This window comes from Mycteria americana, chromosome 13 (assembly GCF_035582795.1).
Source record: "Mycteria americana isolate JAX WOST 10 ecotype Jacksonville Zoo and Gardens chromosome 13, USCA_MyAme_1.0, whole genome shotgun sequence".
Classification (NCBI taxonomy): domain Eukaryota; kingdom Metazoa; phylum Chordata; class Aves; order Ciconiiformes; family Ciconiidae; genus Mycteria; species Mycteria americana.
In genome coordinates this window covers 7,304,564-7,325,123 of record NC_134377.1, presented here as the reverse complement: position 1 = coordinate 7,325,123, position 20,560 = coordinate 7,304,564, and the positions used below count along the sequence as shown (strand labels likewise).

The window sequence follows — 20,560 nt, the reverse complement described above, 5'->3', positions numbered from 1 at the left end:
GGTTATAAATAATAGGGGAGTTTTCTGACCAGTTAGAAGAAATTCAGGAACATAAGTAAGACTATCACGAACTGTTAGAACCAGCCCGGCAGCAGTTACTCAAACTTGTTTCAGAAAGCATGTTTGTCCAACAGTCATTTCCCAGAAAACAGTTACCCTCCAGTTTCAGACCACAAGCTTTGCCTGTTGTAATTCAGACTAACTATAGTGACTGTAAGGTTTCAATAAGCTTATTTTGCTGTGCAATAATTTTGTTTCTTTCTCAGATCGCACTTGGCCAGGAAAGAGCTCAGCTCGTCCTAAGTCCAAAGGGTCAGGTATTTCCAACAAATAGCAGCTGATGCTGTTCCATACACAAACTTGTATCAAAGCTTCTAAAATGCCCTGCAAACTGGATTTAAACAGCAGCCTGCCACTGAGTGGCATCTATTGTGGAACTACAAGAAGTAGAAAAGTCAAATCTCAGTTCAGCAATAAAAGCATACAGGTTTGGCCCCAAACCCATCTCATTCTTAAAGGAACACAATGACTCTAGGTTATTTACAATCACTGCCTTAGCTACACCTAACACATCATCATCAGTAACAGCTCAGGAAAAAGGAACACAGAGCGCATCCCAGGCAACTTTTGGTAAAAGCCCCTCATTTAGCGGGAGTGATAGAAGCAAATACATATGCCGAAGTTGTGAATCTTTGATTTAAGTATAATCTAGCTATCACTTTATTCCTTGAAACTAGACTCTCCTCAACTCCAGAAACTACTGGGAAAGAGAGGGTTCCTGATTCCTAAAATCTCATCCTTTCATTTTCTCTTCAATGCATTCTGTATTTTAAGGTCCTTAGAAACTGATAGGAAGTTTCAGCAAGCCAAATAGATGAGTTCAGTTCCTGTTACTTGTGTTTCAAGGATTGCATAAACATCCCTAGAGGTTGACAATATCCTGGAACATTCGGTTTTGATCTTAGGCTCAGTTATCTGGTGTCATGTATTAGTTTATGCTGGTAGGTGAACACCAAAAACCCCTCATGCATAGGTACAGACACTCTTAGCTGTTCCATCTCAGATAGCGATTTCTGAGAGGTCATTAATTGTTTGGTTAATGGTAACTTACCTTCAAACAAGAGGAGCTGCAGTGTGCCCTTTTTTAGAGGTTTCATTTCCTCAGACTCTGCTATTTCAGGCCTGCAGTATGATGTGGTAAAAAGCAAACTGGAGAAAAACAAGCTTGTTTTGGATATTTAACTATTTTTCTTTACTCATAGCTTCATCAAAGGAGTGAAGAAAAGAGAAAAATCTCAGGAGAGCTTCTTTCCCGCAGACTCTCACCATCCCTTTTCACAGTAGCAACTGTGCAGGCAAGAAAAATGTGTGACTCCATATTTATTTATTTTAGTTGTGCTCAGAGTTTTACAGGTAGCATCTTCCCTTTAGACCTTCTCAACAGAAATATAAAAAAGTTTGAAGCCATTTCCCCATTTACCCACTCATCTCCAATAATCAACTGAAGTGAAAAGCAGAAACATCTTTTGTTAAAAGAAAGAGTGGTGAGTTTGTGAAGGCTTATCCCAGTCTAGAGCTGGGCTTCCTGCTATGGCACAGATCTATTAGTTTGTAACTTAGAAAACCCAGTCCCCAGAGTCCTGTAACTCCCATCTACTCAACAGGAAACAAATCTCTTCTCTAGCGGTGACAGGGACATTCCCAGTAGCTGATGCTGTGCAAGGGAAACACTTCCTGCAGCTTGGGTGAGCTGGACCTTCTTCAGAAACTCTGGGTACCCAATCTGTCTTCATGGGATGGAGAGGAGGCAGGGAACAAACTCTTCAAGGCAGAACAGACTCTTCAAGTAAGTACTGCATGTCCTGGTAGACATGCTTGTCTTAGCAGACTGCTGTGGCATGAGGCACTTCGGTCATGGCTGTAGAGAACTGTCCCAGCTCTGTCAACAGAACCACAGGTAAATTTGTTCTCTTTCCTGTGAGAAGTCCCTGAGTTGCAGACCTAAAGGATCTTACCCCCAAACACACCTCAGTGTCACTAGACCACTAAAAAAAGGAGATGAGCCATGTCAGTAGCCTGCAGGGAAGCCACCTTTCCGGGAGTCGGAGGCTGCAGCCCATCCTTCATCTGTTCTGAGAATGGCCTGCACAACCCCAATGCTTCTCACCCGCGTGGTATTGTGTTTTCTCTTCTTTAGTTGTTCTTCTATACCCTGGAATGCAGAAGTGAATGAGGACAACAGGAGAGAGAAACTGCACACGTGCCGTAGTCTGTGACCTGCATCCTCCACGACTACCCAAGCGTTCAGCGCCTGTATTAGGTAGGTCTAAATCTACATTTTGTAGATGTTCCTCCTCTTCCCTTTGCTTTCTGGGATGCCCTGCTTTTGAAGAGGTGGAATTGAGAAGATGTGGCATTTGTGGTGCTCAGTGTGGGCTACCAATACTACTCCTGGTCACAGAGCATTCTGCCTCAGATACATAGCAACAGCCAGAACTGATGGATCCTGTTTGGGAATGGGGGAAATCACAGGACTTGTAGAGAGCAAGGCATCCTCCCCAGTGCAGGCAGATTTCTCAGCCGTTACCTTAATAAGAAGCTTATTAAAGGAGGATCTTCTGCACAGTTTGATGAAGAAAACTGCCTTATGTAGGAGTGTTTTCCCTAATATAGAGACATGGGATGAGATATGTACTCATGGGATGAGATAAAGACTGCATCTGTCTCAGGCCTCTGGGACGCGTAATTCTTCAGGGTGAACGAAGCTGCCAGCTCAGGCGAGCGGTATGCAGAGCGAGGCAGATCTTGCCATCAGCTCTCAGACTGACAGTGCCGCATGGAGACCTTTACTGTGAAAATATTTTCAAGCTTGTTCTCAGGTCCCTCTGTGCATTCTCCCTCGCGAGCTCTGTGCCAGTGCTTCTGGATTCGTCAGGAGATTGCACAACAGGACAAGAGTTTCCTGAGGGTCAGTGGACTTGGACTGCTGAATGGTTCAGGCCCTGATGTGGTTTGCTATTTTGCAAGTTCTCTGAGCCAGACAACGTTACAAGAAGATATATACCCTCAGTTTCAGATGTAGGTCATGCTTGAATGCACTAGGCTTCAAACCCATGCAACTGAGACTAAAGGTACACTTTGAACAGCTTATTGTGACCCAGTACTTGACCTGTGCCAGCTTTGATACTGCTCACCTAGGAACATTTGGCAAAGCTTCATGATTTTCCACAAGTCCATGCCTTCCCAACGCTAGGAACCCAGCACCATACAAGGAGTTCACACACACCCCAGACTCTAGCTAGACAAACCTCCTCTATTTTCTGCTCAAGCTCCGCGATACTGGGAAACAGCTGATCGTGAATTCTGGGCTGTTCCACTGCTTTCTTCACATCATAACCAAACCAGATGGAATTGATGATTGTCTATGAGAAGCAAAAAGCCTTAACGTTAGTTACTTATCTTCAAAGAGGCCTGACCCTTGTAGCAAGATAGGCAGAGATATCTGAAGGATGCTCACCAGAGCACATAAAAAGCATGATTTCCGGTTCCTGCTGCTTTCAGCAGTCCCTCTCTTGGCTAAGCAAAACACAGGTACATTGCAGCAAGTCAGCTCTATATGCTCAGGAGGATTCCCAAACAGAGAGACCATTACTTACTAAAATTAACATAGTAAAAGGATCAGATCTTCAAGCTATTGTAGCTGGATTTATGCTGCTATGGTGAAGCTAGTGCTGGTTTAGACACACAGCAATCACCTCAGCAAACAAAAAGCTACAGCTTTCTGCTACCGTGCAACAGGTTTCCTTAAACCTGGCTCATCTCTACATGCTTAAATTGCAGGTTGGAGCTGCTGGCAAGTGAAAACAGCCTCAGGATCAAGAGCTTAGAAAGCTGCTTGCGGTGGTTTTTATGGAGGCTTCTCTACCTCAGCCAGAAAGCAAGAACCAGCCTGGTGCTCTGAACTGCTGTGTGTGGTGGCACAGGAGACAGCTTTCTCCTGCAATCACTTTTGGTCTAGCTGGGCATTTGAGTGGCTGCCACAGCAGCCCACAGAGAGCCTGCCTGTCAGATGGCCTGATGCCATGCCTGGCCCAAGTTCTTATTTAGCTTCTCTGTGTGACTTTCATCCAAAGTTTAGGGTGTTGGATGGGAATGGCTCTAAACTAGATAAAAAGGCTAGTTCATGGAGATCCAGAGAACAGAAGTCAAAGCTAAACTGAAGTCACAAATCTTCCACGAGTGCTAAGAAAAACTTGCCAAAGGAAAAGACCTGGAGTCACCGAAGGAAGTAATTTAAGAGACTCTTTGTAGCTCTGGCAGGAGCTGGTGTTGGAGCTCTGGCCCTCAGAAGGCCAGCCAGGAACTTCCCTTTCAGGCCCCTGGCCCACAGCAGGAAGCCACAGCCATGTTCACGTCCCAGGTGGAGACTTGAGCCCCTTAGCCCTAACACTGCCTCTCCCCCACCTTGTTTTGCCTCAGCCTTGTCCCCAGTTTACCCATATCATCACATACCAGTGCCGTTGCTGTAGTTATTTTTGTTCCTCCAGAAGCACCAACCACCATCCTGACCTTTTTCATTTTATCCACCAAGATGGAGGGGCACATAGAGGACATCGGCTGTTTACCTGTTGGGGACACAGATGCAACAGAGGCTCAGCTTTCCACCTGCAGCTTACAAACTGCCAGCTCCTGCTCCACGTCTAAACCCAGAGCCTCAGTAGCCACCTTCCTGACTCAGCTCACATGTCTTGTTCAGCCCTTGGGGATCCCACTATCCCCTGTACCCACCTCCTTCTTGCTCCTGTAATGCAAAGCTTAACACTGGTCCTTCACGCAGAGGCTGAAGGTGCTTTCCTCCACAGTCCTGTCCCAGCTGGGGTTGTCTGCGATGCAGCTGCCTCCCGTACACCATGGGACTTCCCTTCCTGTCCTTTCACTTCCCTGTCCCTCTCCAAAGCATGGGGTACAGGAGGGCAGCAGAATCCCAGCCTGCTTTAGCAGCAATGAAATGGGTCTGCAGGAGGGGGCTTGGGTTAGGTATGTGAACTGGATCCAGCAGGCAAGGTGCTTGGGTTAGGGATGCGAACTGGATCTATCCAAAGCTGCCCGACAGCTCGCAGGGCAGCACAGGGAGAAGGCTGGACAGTGCCATCCAACACTTTGCAGTCAGCCACTGCTGCTGCCTCCCTCTTAAGTCAGTTCAAAGAAATCTTTTGCGGCCCTAAGTAATTTCATTTGACATGCACTGAGCTCCCTGGGAAAGGATTTCTGGTTGTTAGAAGGAGGCATCCACAAGAGTTTTCCTTTAGACAGCCTCTCCTCCTTCAGGGTACACCAGGGGCGGCGGGCTGTGTGTTTTTGACAGGGATGCCAGGTGACTCGCTTTCATCCCTCTCCTCTGCAGAAAGCCCCAGATCTGTGCCTGACCACAGACATGCTGCAGCCTACCTTGCAGACACCACAGCATTAGCATGCGAGATATAGCCAAAAGGCTGAGTCAGGAAGGTAGTTTACAGCTACCTGGTGCTATGAAATTTGCTGGAGAAGGAGGGATCCCAAATCCATTGATTATGTGAGGCGAGCTGAAGTCATCCATCTCATCATTAAATATGATTCCACTCACGTTGGATCGTACATCAGAGCCAAAGCTAGACAAAACAAGTTGGTGCAGACATGTCAAAACCAGAGCAAATCCAGGAAGAGCTTCAGGTGAATTACTGCAATGTGAAACCTAGGAGTGATTGAAGTCCACTCCTTCCTGTTGTAAAGGTCATTCTGCCACCCCTTGGGGGAAGGAAGCAGTTTATACTGTGAGTACACAGCTACACAAGGAGGAAAGGCAGCCCAGAGGCTGCTGTATAGCTCTCCTGCAAGGACCCCAAGGGGAAAAACATCACAGCAGCTAAGTACAACTAATTCCCCTTCCAGCCGGGCAGTACTGCACTCCATTCAGACGCAACATAGCTCAAAGGCTGGCACATTTGGGAAAGATTGGGGTTTTGCTTAGATGTGTCAAGCTGGAGACATTTTCTATGGACAGAAAGAACCTTCACCCCCCAGCTTCAGGCCATACATGCAGAACACAGCTCTTCCTGACAGCACTCAGAGCCAAACACTGCACTTCCAGGCCAGCTGTATTAGCTCAAATTCCTTCCAGATGCCTGGGAAATCAGAGCCGGCAGCGATACCACTGCTTATGAGAAGATCCAGATGCAGTGAATGTTTTCTTGGTGGGTGAACCCAACATGGGAGAGGACACATCTTGTCCTCTGACCCAACCACACAGGCCTCAGTGTTAAGAACTGACCTGCAAGCTCAGCAGGAGAAGTGCCCGTCAACAGTGCTACCCATCACTACCCCGCTAGAGAGATGACAGTTCAGTGATGTTTTATACCAACCACAGAACCACCACTAGGAAGATGGCAAAGGCCTATGTGGAAGTAATGTCTGAGCTCATACTATTGGTTGATGGTGCTGGTGGCGGACACAGCGCTGCCATCATCAGCCACAATGGAGAGGTGGGATGTACCGGCATTATCTCCAGTGTAATATAGTGGGTCATAGTAGTCAACTGGATGGGAGGTGTTGTCAGTGATTTTCCTCCGGAGACTATCCGCAAAGTACTCGGACGTCATGTTTCTGATCGCCTGTCAGAGAAATCCAATGCAGTTACTCAGGAGATTAAGTTTAAGAGACATGTAGTTATGAGGCTGATATCCAATACTTCAGACCACAGAAGAGTGGCAAATCCCAGCAGTGAAGCTATAGTTTTCCAGCAGGGGCTTTCCTCCTTCTTGAAAGATGGGCATTGTACCAAAGAGCATTTTAAGCAGTCACAGAAGCAGCTGTTACAATGCACCCCTTTGTGTAGGAAGTTAATCAGCAGCCATTATTGTAGATCTATGGAAAGCTGTCCTCAACACTGCTGTAAGGTGTAGGCAAGCAGTGTTACACTTGCTTCAGAGATGAGAGGAGAGGGATCAGGTTGAGAGGACTAGACCAAGGCAAGCTCTGATCATTGCTCTGTAAGTTGCAAATTTGTGTCCATCAAGCTGGGCTGGGCTCAGATCCTGCTGCTTTTGGAGAGTCACAGAAGTAAAAGCACAAAGTATGAAGCTGGGAAAAGCAGGGTTCCTGCCTCACCTTCCCATCCATTGGTCCATTTACTATGGGCAGGACTGTGGTTAGAGAGCCACAAGGATGCTGGGAATGTCATCTAGTGATAAAGGCTTCCAAGACTATGAAAACAGGGAGGGTTAGCCCTAAATATACTCAAATGCTGCTGGTGAATTGAGGATTTTGCTTTTCCTTACAGCAGGAAGGTTTCCTCCATTTATATCCCTCACAGCTCAGCCATGAGTCACATAGGACTTCACATTTTGATTCAGAGATGTTTCAGTGCCTGTCAATAGCAGGTGGCACAGAGCATCCCTGACAAAGTTTAGTCACCCAAAAACTTTAAGCCATGTTCCAGTCAACCTTGGTGTTGCAAAAAGAAAAGGCTTTTGCCAGGTACCTCTCTAATGTTGACAAATTTTGGATCTCCCAGTAAAGTCCTCTTGGCGTAGGCAAAGCGAAAGGCCTCCACAATGCGGTGGTAAGTCAGACCTTTCTCCTCCATGGTTTTGATGCTGTCAGCAGAGAAATTATATCCTGGCAACAGAAGACAAACGATTGTGAACACAAAGGAAAGTACACAGTCAATGGACTGCTAATAAACCTGGGTCAAATGGTATAATCTTGAAGCCCAGTCTCTACAGAGATGCAGTCACTGGACTGTCCTAATCTCCGCGTGGAGAACACAGCAGCTCTGGTTGTTTTGAGCACTGTGGGAGTCATCAGCAAGATTTGTACTTGCATGAATGTTTTCCAAAGAAGCCTCAAGTACAAGTTAGTTTCCACCCATGCAGGTACCAGGCAAGTGCCCCAATCAGGACCATATTTTTCCTCTCGCACCTGTATTTCAAGCAGGAAGGCAACGTCCCTGAGTTTACAGCAGAAGAGGAATGCTTCCGCATCTCTGATCCTTCCTGGGGTCTCAGACTTCCCACCTGCTGGAGGGCTATCAAGGGAGGCCCAGCTCCCAAAACAAAAAAGGCGTTGTCTTTGGAGCTCTCTCAGCTCCTGCTGCCTGTAAGGCACTGCTCAGTGGCACTCTCACCTTTCAGTATGTTGAAAATGAGGGCTAGCACTGGGCCACTTAGGGGGGCACTAGGCGTGTAGAGGGTAAACTCCCCGAGTGTGATCTGTATGGGGTCTTCTATCACTGTTGCATTGTAGTCCCGCAGGTCATCCAATGTGACAATGCCTCCTGGAAAAGAGAAGGAGACTATAGATGTGGGTTTATGTGATCTCTAATGGGAAGAGGAGGTAATACTCCATCACCATGTATCACAGCAAGGACAGGAGGGAACACAGACAAATCCAAAAAGTTGCAAGGTAAAGAAAGCAAAGATGGGTGCACAGGAGATGAATGTATTGCTTGATAAATCCAGCTGAGGCTCACATAGCCTAAGCTTGAAGTTGGGCTGATTTACAGCAGCCAAAAATCTGGTGATCCATCTTTTTTTACAAAGCACACCAGCAGTCAAAACGTCATGAAGAGTCCTGTTTACAGGAGGAGGATGCAGCTTTTGGGTGCAGATGCTTTGTGCTACCCCAGAAGCAGAATAATTTGTATGTTCCATTGCCTTTCTTATCAGAAGGGGGAAGACAGTAATTAACCATCACAAATAAAGCCAGTAAATGACTTAGAGGAGGTTGACTGAAGCTAGCCAATGCTAGCTAGTAAGGACAGGATACTACCACCATCTAGTGGCACCGAGAGATTAAACAAGCGCAGAGTTTACAGGACCACGTATGTAATGTTTTAGGTAGAAACTTGTTGGATTCAGGCTCTGTAAACAGCATGTATCTACTAAGCTATATCCAGAAACGCATAGACTTGCTAGACTATATGGTACAGAAATGCACAATATATACTATCCATTTCTGACTGAGTTTCAAATGCATCCATTAAAGCGCTAACGGCTTCTCTTGGGTGTGCTGTTGCCACAGATCTCAGAGGTGGCATTTCAGGCAGCAGGCTTGACCCGCTTCCAAGGCTTCTGCAGGTCACTGGCTCCTCCCTCGATGCTGAGCCGCAGCAGTCAGGTCACTCATGCTGTTTTGGACAGATGTCCTGTTTCTCACCTACACTGCGGATGTCATCGATGATCTGTTTTGCCAGGCTTCCTGTGTAAAAGGCATCTGCTCCTTCACTGGCTATAGTCTCGTATGTGTTGGCTAGTTTAGGCATCTTGATGGTATCGCCCTCATGCAGAATTTTCCCTCCTCTGCAGAACACTTCGCTAACAGAGAAAGGAGATTGAGAAGATCAGGTCTGAGAGACAAGTTCAAAACTATGTGTACCTGTACCAGCTGACACAGTATTTGAGTGTTCATGCTAGAGGCTTCTTGGAGAGAAGAAAAACTGCCTGAGCCATGCCCCAGGGGTCCTGATATCTTGCACTGGGACATAAAAGTGAACAGTGGTTTCTGACCTGGGATTCCACATTGCTCAGAATTTGCTCAGTGAAGCCTGCAGGAGGGAGTGTCGATCTTTTTCACCAAGGCAGGCCACCCTCCCTACCTGCCCAAGGGGCCAACCACTGCCTCAAGATGCCCAGGAGGGGCCATAGTCCTTGAACTCAAGCAGTCCTGTTCAGAGCACAGACTACAAAGCTATGAGGCTCAAAGCTTCCAGAGAGTCCAGGAGAATGCGTTTTAATCCCTGTTTGTCAGAGCACTTTGAGGTAGGCAGGTTCCTCTCTAGCTCCCTCATCATGGATCATGAATGTGCTGCTGTGGACCTGCCAGATGGAAATACAGGAGATAGGCCCAGGCTGTACATCCCAATTGAATTGGAAACCAACCTGCAGCTGGCAGAGATTTTAAGGAAAAGAGACGATTAAGCATGATCTCCAGTAGGGCTGGACATAGACACCAAGGGTTTGACTGTATGAGGAAGTGGAAGAGCATTTAAAACCCTTCATGTTCATAGTCATTGCCAGAAGTGGATGGTCAGAGGCATTGCTCAAGGAAGGCTGACTGCAGAGTAAGAGATGACTCAAATTCCCACTGCCTGACAGCAGAGGAGATGTTCAAGGAGACTCTGCAATTGCCCCAAATGCAGGTAAGATTAGCTTAGTGCACTTACAGCATGAGGAAAAGCTGGGGATTCAGAAAATACATTGCCATCTGACAGATTTATCCCAGCATGTACTCCAATTCCACCTTTGCTCAGACAAATGGACTTTAAGAGCAGAATTTATCTCCCTTTAAAGGTCAGGACTGAACATTCCTAAAATTGGCCACATGATTTAGCACCTTCAGGTAGCTGGAATAACCCCAGCAGGTACAGTGAGTACAGTCGCTGGAGGGGAGGCACGCTCCTCACAGACGCTACGTTACACAAACACAGAGACTTTTCAGCTAGGATGCAGCTACCCCAAATTTCTCTGCACAGAACAGCAACTGCTCTACCCACCACAGTGAGGGATTGCTTTCAATTGCCTCCTCTCTTGATTTGATGGCTGCTGCAAGGCCTTTCCCAATAGGGAATCCTTCTCTTGCCAACTTGATGCTGGGCAGAAACAGGTCTTTCCATGCAAGTTTGCCATGACGCTTGTGAGCCAGTTCATACCCACGGATTTCTCCTGGAACAGCGATGGACAGTCCTCCTGGAGTAGATAAGGAATGTATTAGTCTTCCACAGCAAGAAAAGAAAGCGATTAACGGAGTAAGAGGTAGAGCAGGCTTCTCTGTCAGCCCTGTTTTTACGCAGGGATTATGTATACTATGACCAGCTCAGCTTAGGCATAAGATGCTGACAGAATTATTCTGTCCGACATGTTAACATCTGACATCTGTCTGAATTATTATGCCTACATATTCTGGACTGTTGAAACACCTCTATCCTCTTGCTGGTAACTCAAGTTTTTGGGTCATTTCCCCTCAGTAGGCTCTGTACCAGAGAAAAGCTGCTGAGAACACAGAAGCTATCATAGCTGCCTGCAGATTCCAATCCTTCAGAGGAGAACACGCTACAGTAAGAGGACACAGACTGTGTACATACTTAAGCCACAAACTTTGTTGCAGCATTGTAACTGCAATTGCAATAGATTGATTACTACATTGCACAGTGATGCAGCAATTTGCTTCAATCCTGCTTTTATTGGCATCTCCCAGAAGTTCAACACACTTCTCAAACTGCCTCCAAGGTGCTGTTCCTCCTTGGTTACAGGAGTGACCACAAAGAGAACTAGTTAGTATTTCTTTCTATTTTTGATTAGAATATACTTCCCTGAAAGGAAATTACTTCTTCTCTGAGCCCCTGAACCATTAGTTGAAGTCACCACAAAAGCTGTTTATGGAGGACACTTGAACTGACAAGAACTAAGTTGATCCACAAAGATTTATTCAAAGAGGTGGAAAGGAAAGATGGCAGATATGGAACAGGTCATACTCAGGGCTTTGGATTCACCTGGATTTTCAGGAAGTGAAAAGCAGAAAGTGCTGAGATGACCGACTAGTTTGACGGACATGATTTTTGGCTTCCTTGCCAGGATGGAATTTGCAGATTGTATAAAGCAGAGGATGTTTCTAGGTGAGAAATCCTGTAGATATGCAAGAACCTAACCATAACAAATGTTCTTAATTCAGACATGTCAGTAGCAGCTAATGTTGGAGATATGTGGTCCCCCCAAAGCAGTGAAACAGCCTTTGCCATACCTTTCAGAGAGAGCTCTGTGTTGTTCCCAAACATGTCCTCCGATGCTTTTTTTGGAGCCACCTCTCTTGCATTAATGATTTCCACTTTTCCTTTTAACGACAGAGCAAGGAAGATGATGTTTAGCTCTGGACTCAACACACAGGCATGGTCTCTGCTGAAGAAGTCTGATCAATGTGAGCCAGTTTCTTGGCAATTATTTTGAGGACAGCATGTTCCCCCAGAGACTGTGAGACTCAGTCATTTACCTTCACTCAGGTAGGATAAATCACCTGCTTTAGATAAACAGTTCTCAAACTGTCCCAGATGTGTATGGCCCTGTCCCTTACCTGTGCTGCTGTAGATGGTAAAGAAGAGGCCCCCTCCAATGCCCATGCTGTGAGCATTCATGAGTCCTACACAAAGTAGAGCTGCAATCGCAGCATCCACTGCTGATCCACCTTGCTGAAGGATGTCCCTGTGCAGCAGAAGAGAAGGCATCGTATGGTGACATGTTACAGTGTCTCAGCTACCTGTGAGCAGTGGAGTCATCTCGTCAGAGCAGCTATGACAGATTCTCTAATGCACGTTTGTCCACACCCAGTCTATAGATTCCTCAGGAATAGGAAGTTTTGAGCTTCTGTCACCTTAGAGAATACATCCTAATGGTCTAGGTGCAGACCAGATCAGCCCTCATTAGAGACACATCCAAACTAGCTTGAAAACACCGAGATGTGTCAAAGTACGCTTGGGGACAGGCATCCCAGATACATTCATTACACATGAGAAATGACAACTCCCTGAGGAGCCTGAAATCTGCAGCACTTGCATCTAGAATTGGAGGACAGCTTGATAAATGATTTTTAAAAGGAGCTTGAAAAGCATCTCTCATTCCCATTGTTCTAGGCAATCTTTGCCTGCTATGTTGTCTTTGAGCAACTGCAGTAACATTGGTCAGGCACGGTAAAAGCCCGGGTTTTATTATGGCCTCCTCTTTCTAGTGGGAGATTAGAGATTCTCTGTGCTGGGCAACTGCCAGGCTTGCACCTGGACATCGGGGAAACAACAGTTTTGTCTTGTGCAAGAGCTGTCAGAGGTAACAAGAGTCACAGCACAATCAGCGGGTACCTTCCAATTATTGAGCACTGCCCTGCGTCTGTAGCCACAGCCGCCCTCTTATAAGTGTGTGTGTCCCCTGAGTCAGAGCGCAGCCCAAAGAAGAGTCCCAGGAACAAGATGAGCAGGACTACAGCCAGGCCTCCAGCCACCACATAGCGCTTCTTCATCTTCCTGTGGGAAGAAACAGGATCGTCAACCTTGCTGCTTCTGGGCACATGGGAACTAGGGAGCAGATGATCAGGCACAAGAGCAGGCTTTCATCTACTTTCTTTCATATCCTCTATTTCCCTCTCTACCCTCCGGCAGCCAACAGCTCTGCACATGGCAGGGCAGTTTGGGAAGGAGCGGCCGGGGAGGCGTGAGCCCAATTCTGGCCTCGACACTTACATCAGGGTGATGTCCTGTTTTGAAGTGAAGTAGAATTATCAAGAGGGAAGGGGATGTTCAAGATGTCCTGCTGCTGTTACCTTTCAGTGGCGACAGGACAACGGATTGCTCTTTGTTACTTTACACTCTGAGAATTTTAGATGCTTAGCAGGCATTTAAGTTACTGCTCTGCTTGCAAGGACAGGGGCCCGGTGTCAGACTGGATTTGATCTAGTTCCCAAATCAAGTCAGCAATACGAGCCAGAGACTCTTCACCAGATTCCCCCCTCCAACACACACTGGCAGGCCCTTTGCCTCCTTTGTAATGTGATGGAGTCAAGGACTGCATCCTGCCCGCACCCTGGAGGCAGGCTGGCTTTGCCAGGTGAGCAGCCATCTGTGTTGACCTCTTCCTCCCTACTTCATAGCCACATGGTGAGTCTGTATGTATGACTTCCTCCCATCTTTCCAGCCCTTGCTTTTTAGCCGGTTTCCATGAGTTCTGAATTGTGGGCAGTGAATAGCTTCCTCCTCCCCTGAACCTCTCACTGAAAGGGTCTCCCAAATATTTCCTCACTCAGATTCATATCAAGACCTTTTCCATGGACACTGCTGGTACCATTTCTCTATGCCCCTGCCACCTCTGTGCAGAACAGCAGTTCTACCAGCTTCCCCTTTACACCCATTACTGCCATCCTATTTGCAGAGTGATCTACTTCAGTGAGCACTTCAGGGACTCCTGCAAGCCTTCTGGTAACATCTCTAAAGTATTACAGTACCAGCAATGAAAAGGCCCCAAATGAGCAACTATCACTTGGGTAAGAACCTGTCTTATAGCAGGTAGGTAACCTCATACACCAAAAAAGCAGCAGATTCATAGGTGAGAAGGGAAATCCAAGGAGCAGAACATAACTGGTGCCAGTCATGACTCACATCACCTTCAAAGGAAAAATTTTTTAAAAATTTAACTTCATATAATCTCTTTGAAATACCATGTCTGTGAAGGATTTTCAGTCCAGAAGGTTGTCAATGACCAGTGCAAAACACATCTTAATCATTAGCAAGCAACCTTGGCCAAAGTTGTTTGTCACACCTCAGTGTGAGCACAGCAGCCCCTCCTCTTCAGGGCCCTTGGCCAGAGCACCTTTCCAATGAGCCTGCCACTTCTAGAGGGCGATGGCCAGTGCCCATGACTCCATGTTTCCCAGTCCTGCACACAGCTGCTCGTAGGGTGCACAGGGTTGCTGTTCGTCTGTGAGCGAGCATAGGACACCAAGGAGCTCTCTGACACCCATATTCCAGATAGACACCGGGATGAGTCGAGAGCTACTGACGGGATGGAGAGTCACTGCCACCTTGTTGGGACTGACAGTTCATGAAATACAGCTTGAACAGCTACTCTTTGACCCATTTCCTTTCCCATTACAGGACTGTTCCAGCAAAAAAGACATAAATTCATCATATTGCCTTCAGGGACCAACTTCCCCCTGTGTAGTGCAGCTTTGGGTTTTCACCGTGACTACTGTACTTGCGCAATAGCCAAGATGCCCTTTACCTTACCGAAGCATCTGCCATCCTCAGAGACAAGCCAATCCATGGCATTGTGGGTGAAGAGCGGATCCACCAACCTCACGCTCTGTGGATGTTCAACAGCCCAAAGTAGAGCAAACTCCAGCAGTCAGAGCAGCACTTGGTGCCCTGCAGCAGCAGCACATGGAGGATTAGGGAGCAGTGAGCGTGCCAGCACTGAGCTAACTAGAGGAAACAGGCCAGGCCAGCCAAAGCAAAACTTTTCTCAGAGGGAGGAGATCAGCAAGCACTGCCCCCTCAACCTCACCCCCACTCCTGTTATTTAAATTAGGAGATAATACATTTGCTATCCAAGCCCTGTATCTGTGAGTCTCAGTCTGAGCACTAAAGATGTCCATCTCCAAGTAAAGCAGCTCAAACCAGCGTGTAAATCTACTGTATGTGCTGTTCTGTAAACAAATGTCAACCGAGAGCAGTAAAAGGTAAATGGATGAAACCTCTTTCCAGGTTCTAGAACTTGATTTACACTCAACTACTTTTAAAAGAGACCAGTGGCGTGTTTGCAGAGCAATGACTGTGCAGGGAAACAGAGAAGCCATTATGTCCCCAACAATAGCTCACACACAGCCTCAGAGTTTAAAGACAGTTTTGTTTGTTGGCAGAGAGAGTTCAGCTTCAGCACTGGCAGTCTCCTCCAGGCTTCACAAGAAATGCCACGGGATCTTTTATCTGTGCCCCAGCTAGGCAGAAGGTACTTTGTTTCATCTGAAGGCTGCTCTATGCTGGGCTGTCCTGCAAGCCTGGGGGGACTCAAGCCCCGTGGCTGGTGTGTTAACCCATAAGCTCCTGGCTGGGGCTGTGCAGTTCTCCTCCACGACTGCTTGCCTCACTGCTGGGCTCCTGTAAAGATTTACTGCCTTGTCAGGCAAGTTATTCTGCCAGCAGAAGAGGAGAAAGGGAAACCTCAGATGGTACCTCTGCTCTCATCTTTCACCTCCTCTCTGGATTCGGATGACACTTGTGAGCATCTCCTAGACCCATAAGAGCTCCACGCTGAGTGCCCAGCAGCCCAGTGAGTACACAGGCCTTGAAAAGGGCCCTCCAGTCCACTTCATACGCCTGAGGAGCAGCTCCCCGCCTGCCACCAGCCCCCGGGGCGAGGATAAGACACGCACCTGCCCCCGGGGCAGGAACAAGCACAGACTGCCATGAAGAAGAAACACGGGTTGCTGGGCACTGCTCCGGCACTGCACTGTGGTACCACATTGCCCTCTGGGCTGGGCCTCTGGGACCCAAGCGGGGCCAGAATAAGTGAATGCTCTTAGTAAAAGTACATCTGTGCAATCTGTCAGATTGATCCTGCTAAGGAAGAAGCAGATGTACAAGCTAAAGATCTGCAGCTTTCTCTTCTGCAACAGTACAGAGAGCAAACTCAGCTGAGAATAACCCTCTCCACCTTAACTGCCAGCTCAACTCCCATAAGCTCCTTAACATATTTCAGGGCTGACCCTAGAGGAAAGCATCCCTTGCACAGTCCTTACTGCCTTCCTAACTGTGGCACAGCAGAGCGCCGAACAGGCATTTTGTTTGCCGTGCAGCAGTCCGGAGATGGATGAGGAGCCTGTAGATATCTCATTCTCTAACCCACCTCTCCGTACTCCCCTGTGCCCTGGGCAGGTGCACTGCAGGAACAGCTGAGTTTCTGCACCAACAGTCTTTGTGAGCCTTGGCTCTGAAGCCGAGTCCCCGCTGTGATTTATTGTTGGGAGTGGAGCAGCAGCTGCGGGCCGCTACCTGAGCTGGCTTCCCAACTATTGTCTGCTGAGGCTGGCTTTAACCTCCAGATCTCTGCCAAATCCAGCTGTTTGGAAACTTGGCTAGCACTTCAGTCACACAGCAGTGCTTGGCAGTAGCAATAGGTCTCCAGGAGAGAGGGGCTATAAGACCATTAAAAGCAATATGATGATTTCTCACTGTTATAAATGTCCAACAGCCAGTCCCAGCCATGGAATTTAAAATGCAGCCTGATAGTCTGTCTTAATTTCTATTAGGAGAGGGGGAGGGCCAGCAAGTAGCAGAGTTATGCTTGTACGAGCAACCCCATTGAGGTGTAATCAGATGTGTCACAACATTCACAATATTATTTAAACATGACACTGCTTTTGAATTAAAAGAACCCCAGTGCAACAGGCTAGCTAGTGTCAGGCAAGGGATACAGGGTCTGACATCTTTGCCGAGGGGGCTGGGGCGCACTGTAGAGATGAGGAACGTGCCATGGTCAGGGAAAGCGCCAGGAGAACTGAAAGAGAAGAAAGAGATGGACCAGCCAGAAAGCAGGGGAGAGACAACAGTGGGATACCACAGGATGACAAAGGAGTCCAGGTATGGTCAGGCACTGCCTTGTTCTTGAATGAAGTAGCAAAGAAAGCATCCACTGACACCACCTAAAACTTTAACCACAAACTTTAACCAAACAGGCTTCTGCTTTAAACCCATCTTGCAACAGCTGCATACCTCAGCACGCACTCTTAAGGGTTCCTTGTAGTCCCACCCCCAGCCCAGTAGCCAATACTTGGCCATTAGCTTTGAGACGCCTGTCCTTACTTTCCCCAGGCAGCACACGTTATGCAAGGATAGATTGGACATCTTGAATCTTGTCACAGGACATAGGCTATGCTCTTCTGATAAAACTCAAAGTCTAATCCATATCAATAAAATTGCCATATTTAAATAATTAATAACAAGCAGTTGAAATAATGTTTTCACACTCCACTGTTGTGTAGAGTGAACTGTCAGTGACTTTTGAGTGAGAAAGTATCTGAAGAGAACAGCCACAAGATTGCCACAGGACCTCCAGGAGTATAAGCCAACAGAGGCCTTGAAAGAGTGGAACCAGGTTGATAACAGAGGCCCAAGGGCTGTTCACACTAATGTTCCGTTACTGATCCAGCATTATGTGACAACCTAACGAAGGTGCCTGCAACTGATCACGCAGGTGGAGCCATCTCTAAAGTGTATATAAGACTGTCAGACAGCTACTTGTGCTGACACCATACTTCAGGATCGGGTGTGCGGAATCAATCACTCGGACATCATGTCTTGCTACAGGTGTAAGTACTGTTTGAGAGGACAGGCTACTTGTTCCCAAGGGCTGTTCCCAGCATCCTGCCAGGGGGGCAGGCCATATTCGGAGGTGAAGAAGGAGTTCTATCCATCCTTGTGCTGATGGCTGGTGGGGGGTCCTTGTCAACCACCAAGCTGGTGCTGGTCCCCCATGCCATTATCTCCTTGCTTTCCTTTCTCACTGGGAGCTCACTGAGAGGTAGTGTAATGAAAAAAGCAAATTATTCCTTCATCTGTGGGAAGCCCTTGCACTAGGAGTCTGTGCCACACCCACTTAGCCAGAAGACAGTTTAAATCCTCAGGTATAACTCTGCTAACCATGTATTCCCTCAGTTGTCAGTGAGCACAGCGGCCAGTGACTTTTGCTTTCATCTGCAGGAATATCCAGGGTCATCGGCCTCTGAGCAGCTAATTAGCTGGGGTTATCGGCTCCAAGAAAGCTTGCACTGAAGAAAATTAGGACAAAACCAATACAGAAAGTACCCTGGGACTGTCCATGGCTATTTCTGGTGAGTTCAGCTGTTCCTTCTACTTCCAAAGGGAGAAAAGTTTCCAAGATTTGTTTGCTGTTCCGAGTCATCCATTTTGTACTTTGCTTATATACCTGTTTTCTAGCAGTTCTATAAGATTTATATGACTCTGGCTAACTAAGTACAGTCTTTTCCCCTTTCCTACTAAAACTGGTTGTTATGCCTTCTAGGGCATGTTATGCCTTCTCACATACCACATCAAAAGCTTAGGTTGCCCATTCCCCATCAACCACTCCCTTCATTACACAATTTACAGTTCTTAGGTTCTGGCAGGCTAACGTATGCCGTAATTACCCAAAGGCCAGGGGACAAACACCTTACACAACAAGGACTGTGTAAAGACTACAAACATAGTTGTAACATCAAACCCGCTTCCTGCCTACCAGGTTAGGGCTCTCCAATTGTAACGGGGTCTTTGTGTCTCACCACAAACAGTCCCAAAGTAGCGGTGGGTGAGCTGGTGCAGGCTGTACATGTATATATACCTTTACTCTTGGACTGAACTGGAACGGCTCAAATGCAGTATTTCTACCCACTAACAGGTTTCTGTTAGCCCAAATGGCAGAAAACTTTGTAACTTTGTTAGCAATATGTTCACGCCTGCTCTTCTATGGATTTGGTAGGAGAGACATAAACTTCCTGAGCCCTCTCCTTTTGAGAACAGTCCCAAAAGAAAAGGGTTTGTTTCCCTGTGCCTTCTGTCCTGTAGTCAGACACAAAGGTCTGGTCCCATATAAGCCTTGCAGCCTTGCTCTGCAGTTATTGCAGTAAGACATGAACTTAAGCAATTTGAGATTCTGATCTACAAGTTCACTTGCTAAATATCTTTTCCCCTTAGGCCTTTTACTATGACTTGTAGTAGCAGTCACCAGGATGCCTCTGATCAGGACGCTGGTTCTGCTACCAATGACACAGGCAGACAGAATCTCCTGTCAGGTACTGATCTTCATGGTGACTAGCAGGCATTTTTTCCATAACATTCCTACCTCGCCCACACGATGCCTTCTAGACACTTTAAACAAGTTATTAACAACCACCTCTTGTATCTAAGGAAATAATTCCCAATTCAAGTCTTACACAGATTTCTGTAGAAAACTGACTCAAATATTGAAGTATCTGGAATTAAAAATGAGCAGATATTTTAAGTCTAGTCAATTCTAGGCCACACAATGAGACAGGAGTTATGTTCTGGTTTTAAGCTGGAACTTAAAACTATGAAGTTCTTGGACTTGTCCATCATGAGATATTGAAGTTGAAGTCCTATGCAGTCTTCATCTCCACCAGTGATAAGGGAACTAAAGCAGAGTTCAGCCAAGCCCAAAGAGGCTTCCAAATTCAGATCTACGTACTGGTCCTGCCTGGAGCAGGGGGACAGAGCAGTCCCTGGAGAAACACAGTAGCTCCATTCAACTCAGTAAAAAGCCTTCCTCATAGCTAGCACCTCCATGTCAGTTCCTGTCCAGCTGGCCTGCGCCCTGTGTGACTTGCTGCCACCCTCCCCTCAGATGCAGGTTAAAAATCTTTAGCACCTTCTATTTTTAGCCTGGCATTGAGGGCTCGTGCATACAGATCAATTTTAAGGAGAAAGGCCTCAGCGCAGATCAGTGGTCCCTACTTATTGCTGTGATGCCAAGCCAGACATAATCCACACTGGACAGAACTGAGCGAAAAGCCCCTGAATAAAGCAGGCTGTTCCAGCTGGTTTTCAGGTATGCTGTTCACAAAAAGAGCTATTGTAATCAAGATTATCAAGATTTGCAGCTCCTCCACAGCCATTAGGTTTTCTGAAGCCTAATGGTATCTAGTATTCTGTCCAATGTAGAGTAAACTCCAAGTTCACTGAGAAAGAGACAATAATCTCCTCTTGAAGCATCTTTTTTCCCCAAAGAACTTTCATGTTTTCCTGCAGATATTTTAGTGGCAAATCCAACATTTTTTATTTTAAGACACTTCAGCATAAACCATGAAGTGAAAAAAGGCAGAAAGGTTGAGTAAGTGCAAAACACCCCATTTGACATGTTTTTCACAGTGTTTTCTAGTTGGGGACCTCCCAGAGATCCAGAAGTGCCAAACTCAGTCTCAAAGATGCAAGTTATTAAAATAAAGTTTTATAAACTCGTTCAGAACATCACCGTTTCATTCA

At 46.8% G+C, this 20,560-nt stretch overlaps 1 protein-coding gene across 1 annotated transcript; it reads right to left on the bottom strand.

The window, feature by feature from the left end:
• Nucleotides 1-1,712: 1,712 nt before the first annotated feature.
• Nucleotides 1,713-17,203, bottom strand: GGT1 (gamma-glutamyltransferase 1). The gene is made up of 13 exons (XM_075515999.1): nucleotides 17,088-17,203; nucleotides 12,878-13,039; nucleotides 12,100-12,227; nucleotides 11,773-11,862; nucleotides 10,529-10,721; nucleotides 9,193-9,350; nucleotides 8,162-8,311; nucleotides 7,517-7,653; nucleotides 6,460-6,647; nucleotides 5,521-5,648; nucleotides 4,513-4,625; nucleotides 3,309-3,422; nucleotides 1,713-2,212 (listed from the first exon to the last, which is right to left on the bottom strand). Exons 2-13 carry the CDS (start codon nucleotides 13,033-13,035, stop codon nucleotides 2,069-2,071), a joined length of 1,701 nt encoding a protein of 566 aa, XP_075372114.1. The 5' UTR covers nucleotides 13,036-13,039; nucleotides 17,088-17,203; the 3' UTR covers nucleotides 1,713-2,068.
• Nucleotides 17,204-20,560: the final 3,357 nt, after the last annotated feature.

What these genes read in the sequence shown, in the direction of transcription:
- GGT1 (XM_075515999.1), bottom strand. Translation starts at nt 13,035, where the DNA reads ATGAAGAAGCGCTATGTGGTGGCTGGAGGCCTGGCTGTAGTCCTGCTC. An exon ending in CAGTGCTCAATAATTGGAAG is followed by an intron (nt 12,228 to 12,877) that starts GTACCCGCTGAT and finishes TCTGCTGCACAG; the next exon opens with GGACATCCTTCAGCAAGGTG. An exon ending in AATTTGTCAACATTAGAGAG is followed by an intron (nt 6,648 to 7,516) that starts GTACCTGGCAAA and finishes TTTCTCTGACAG; the next exon opens with GCGATCAGAAACATGACGTC.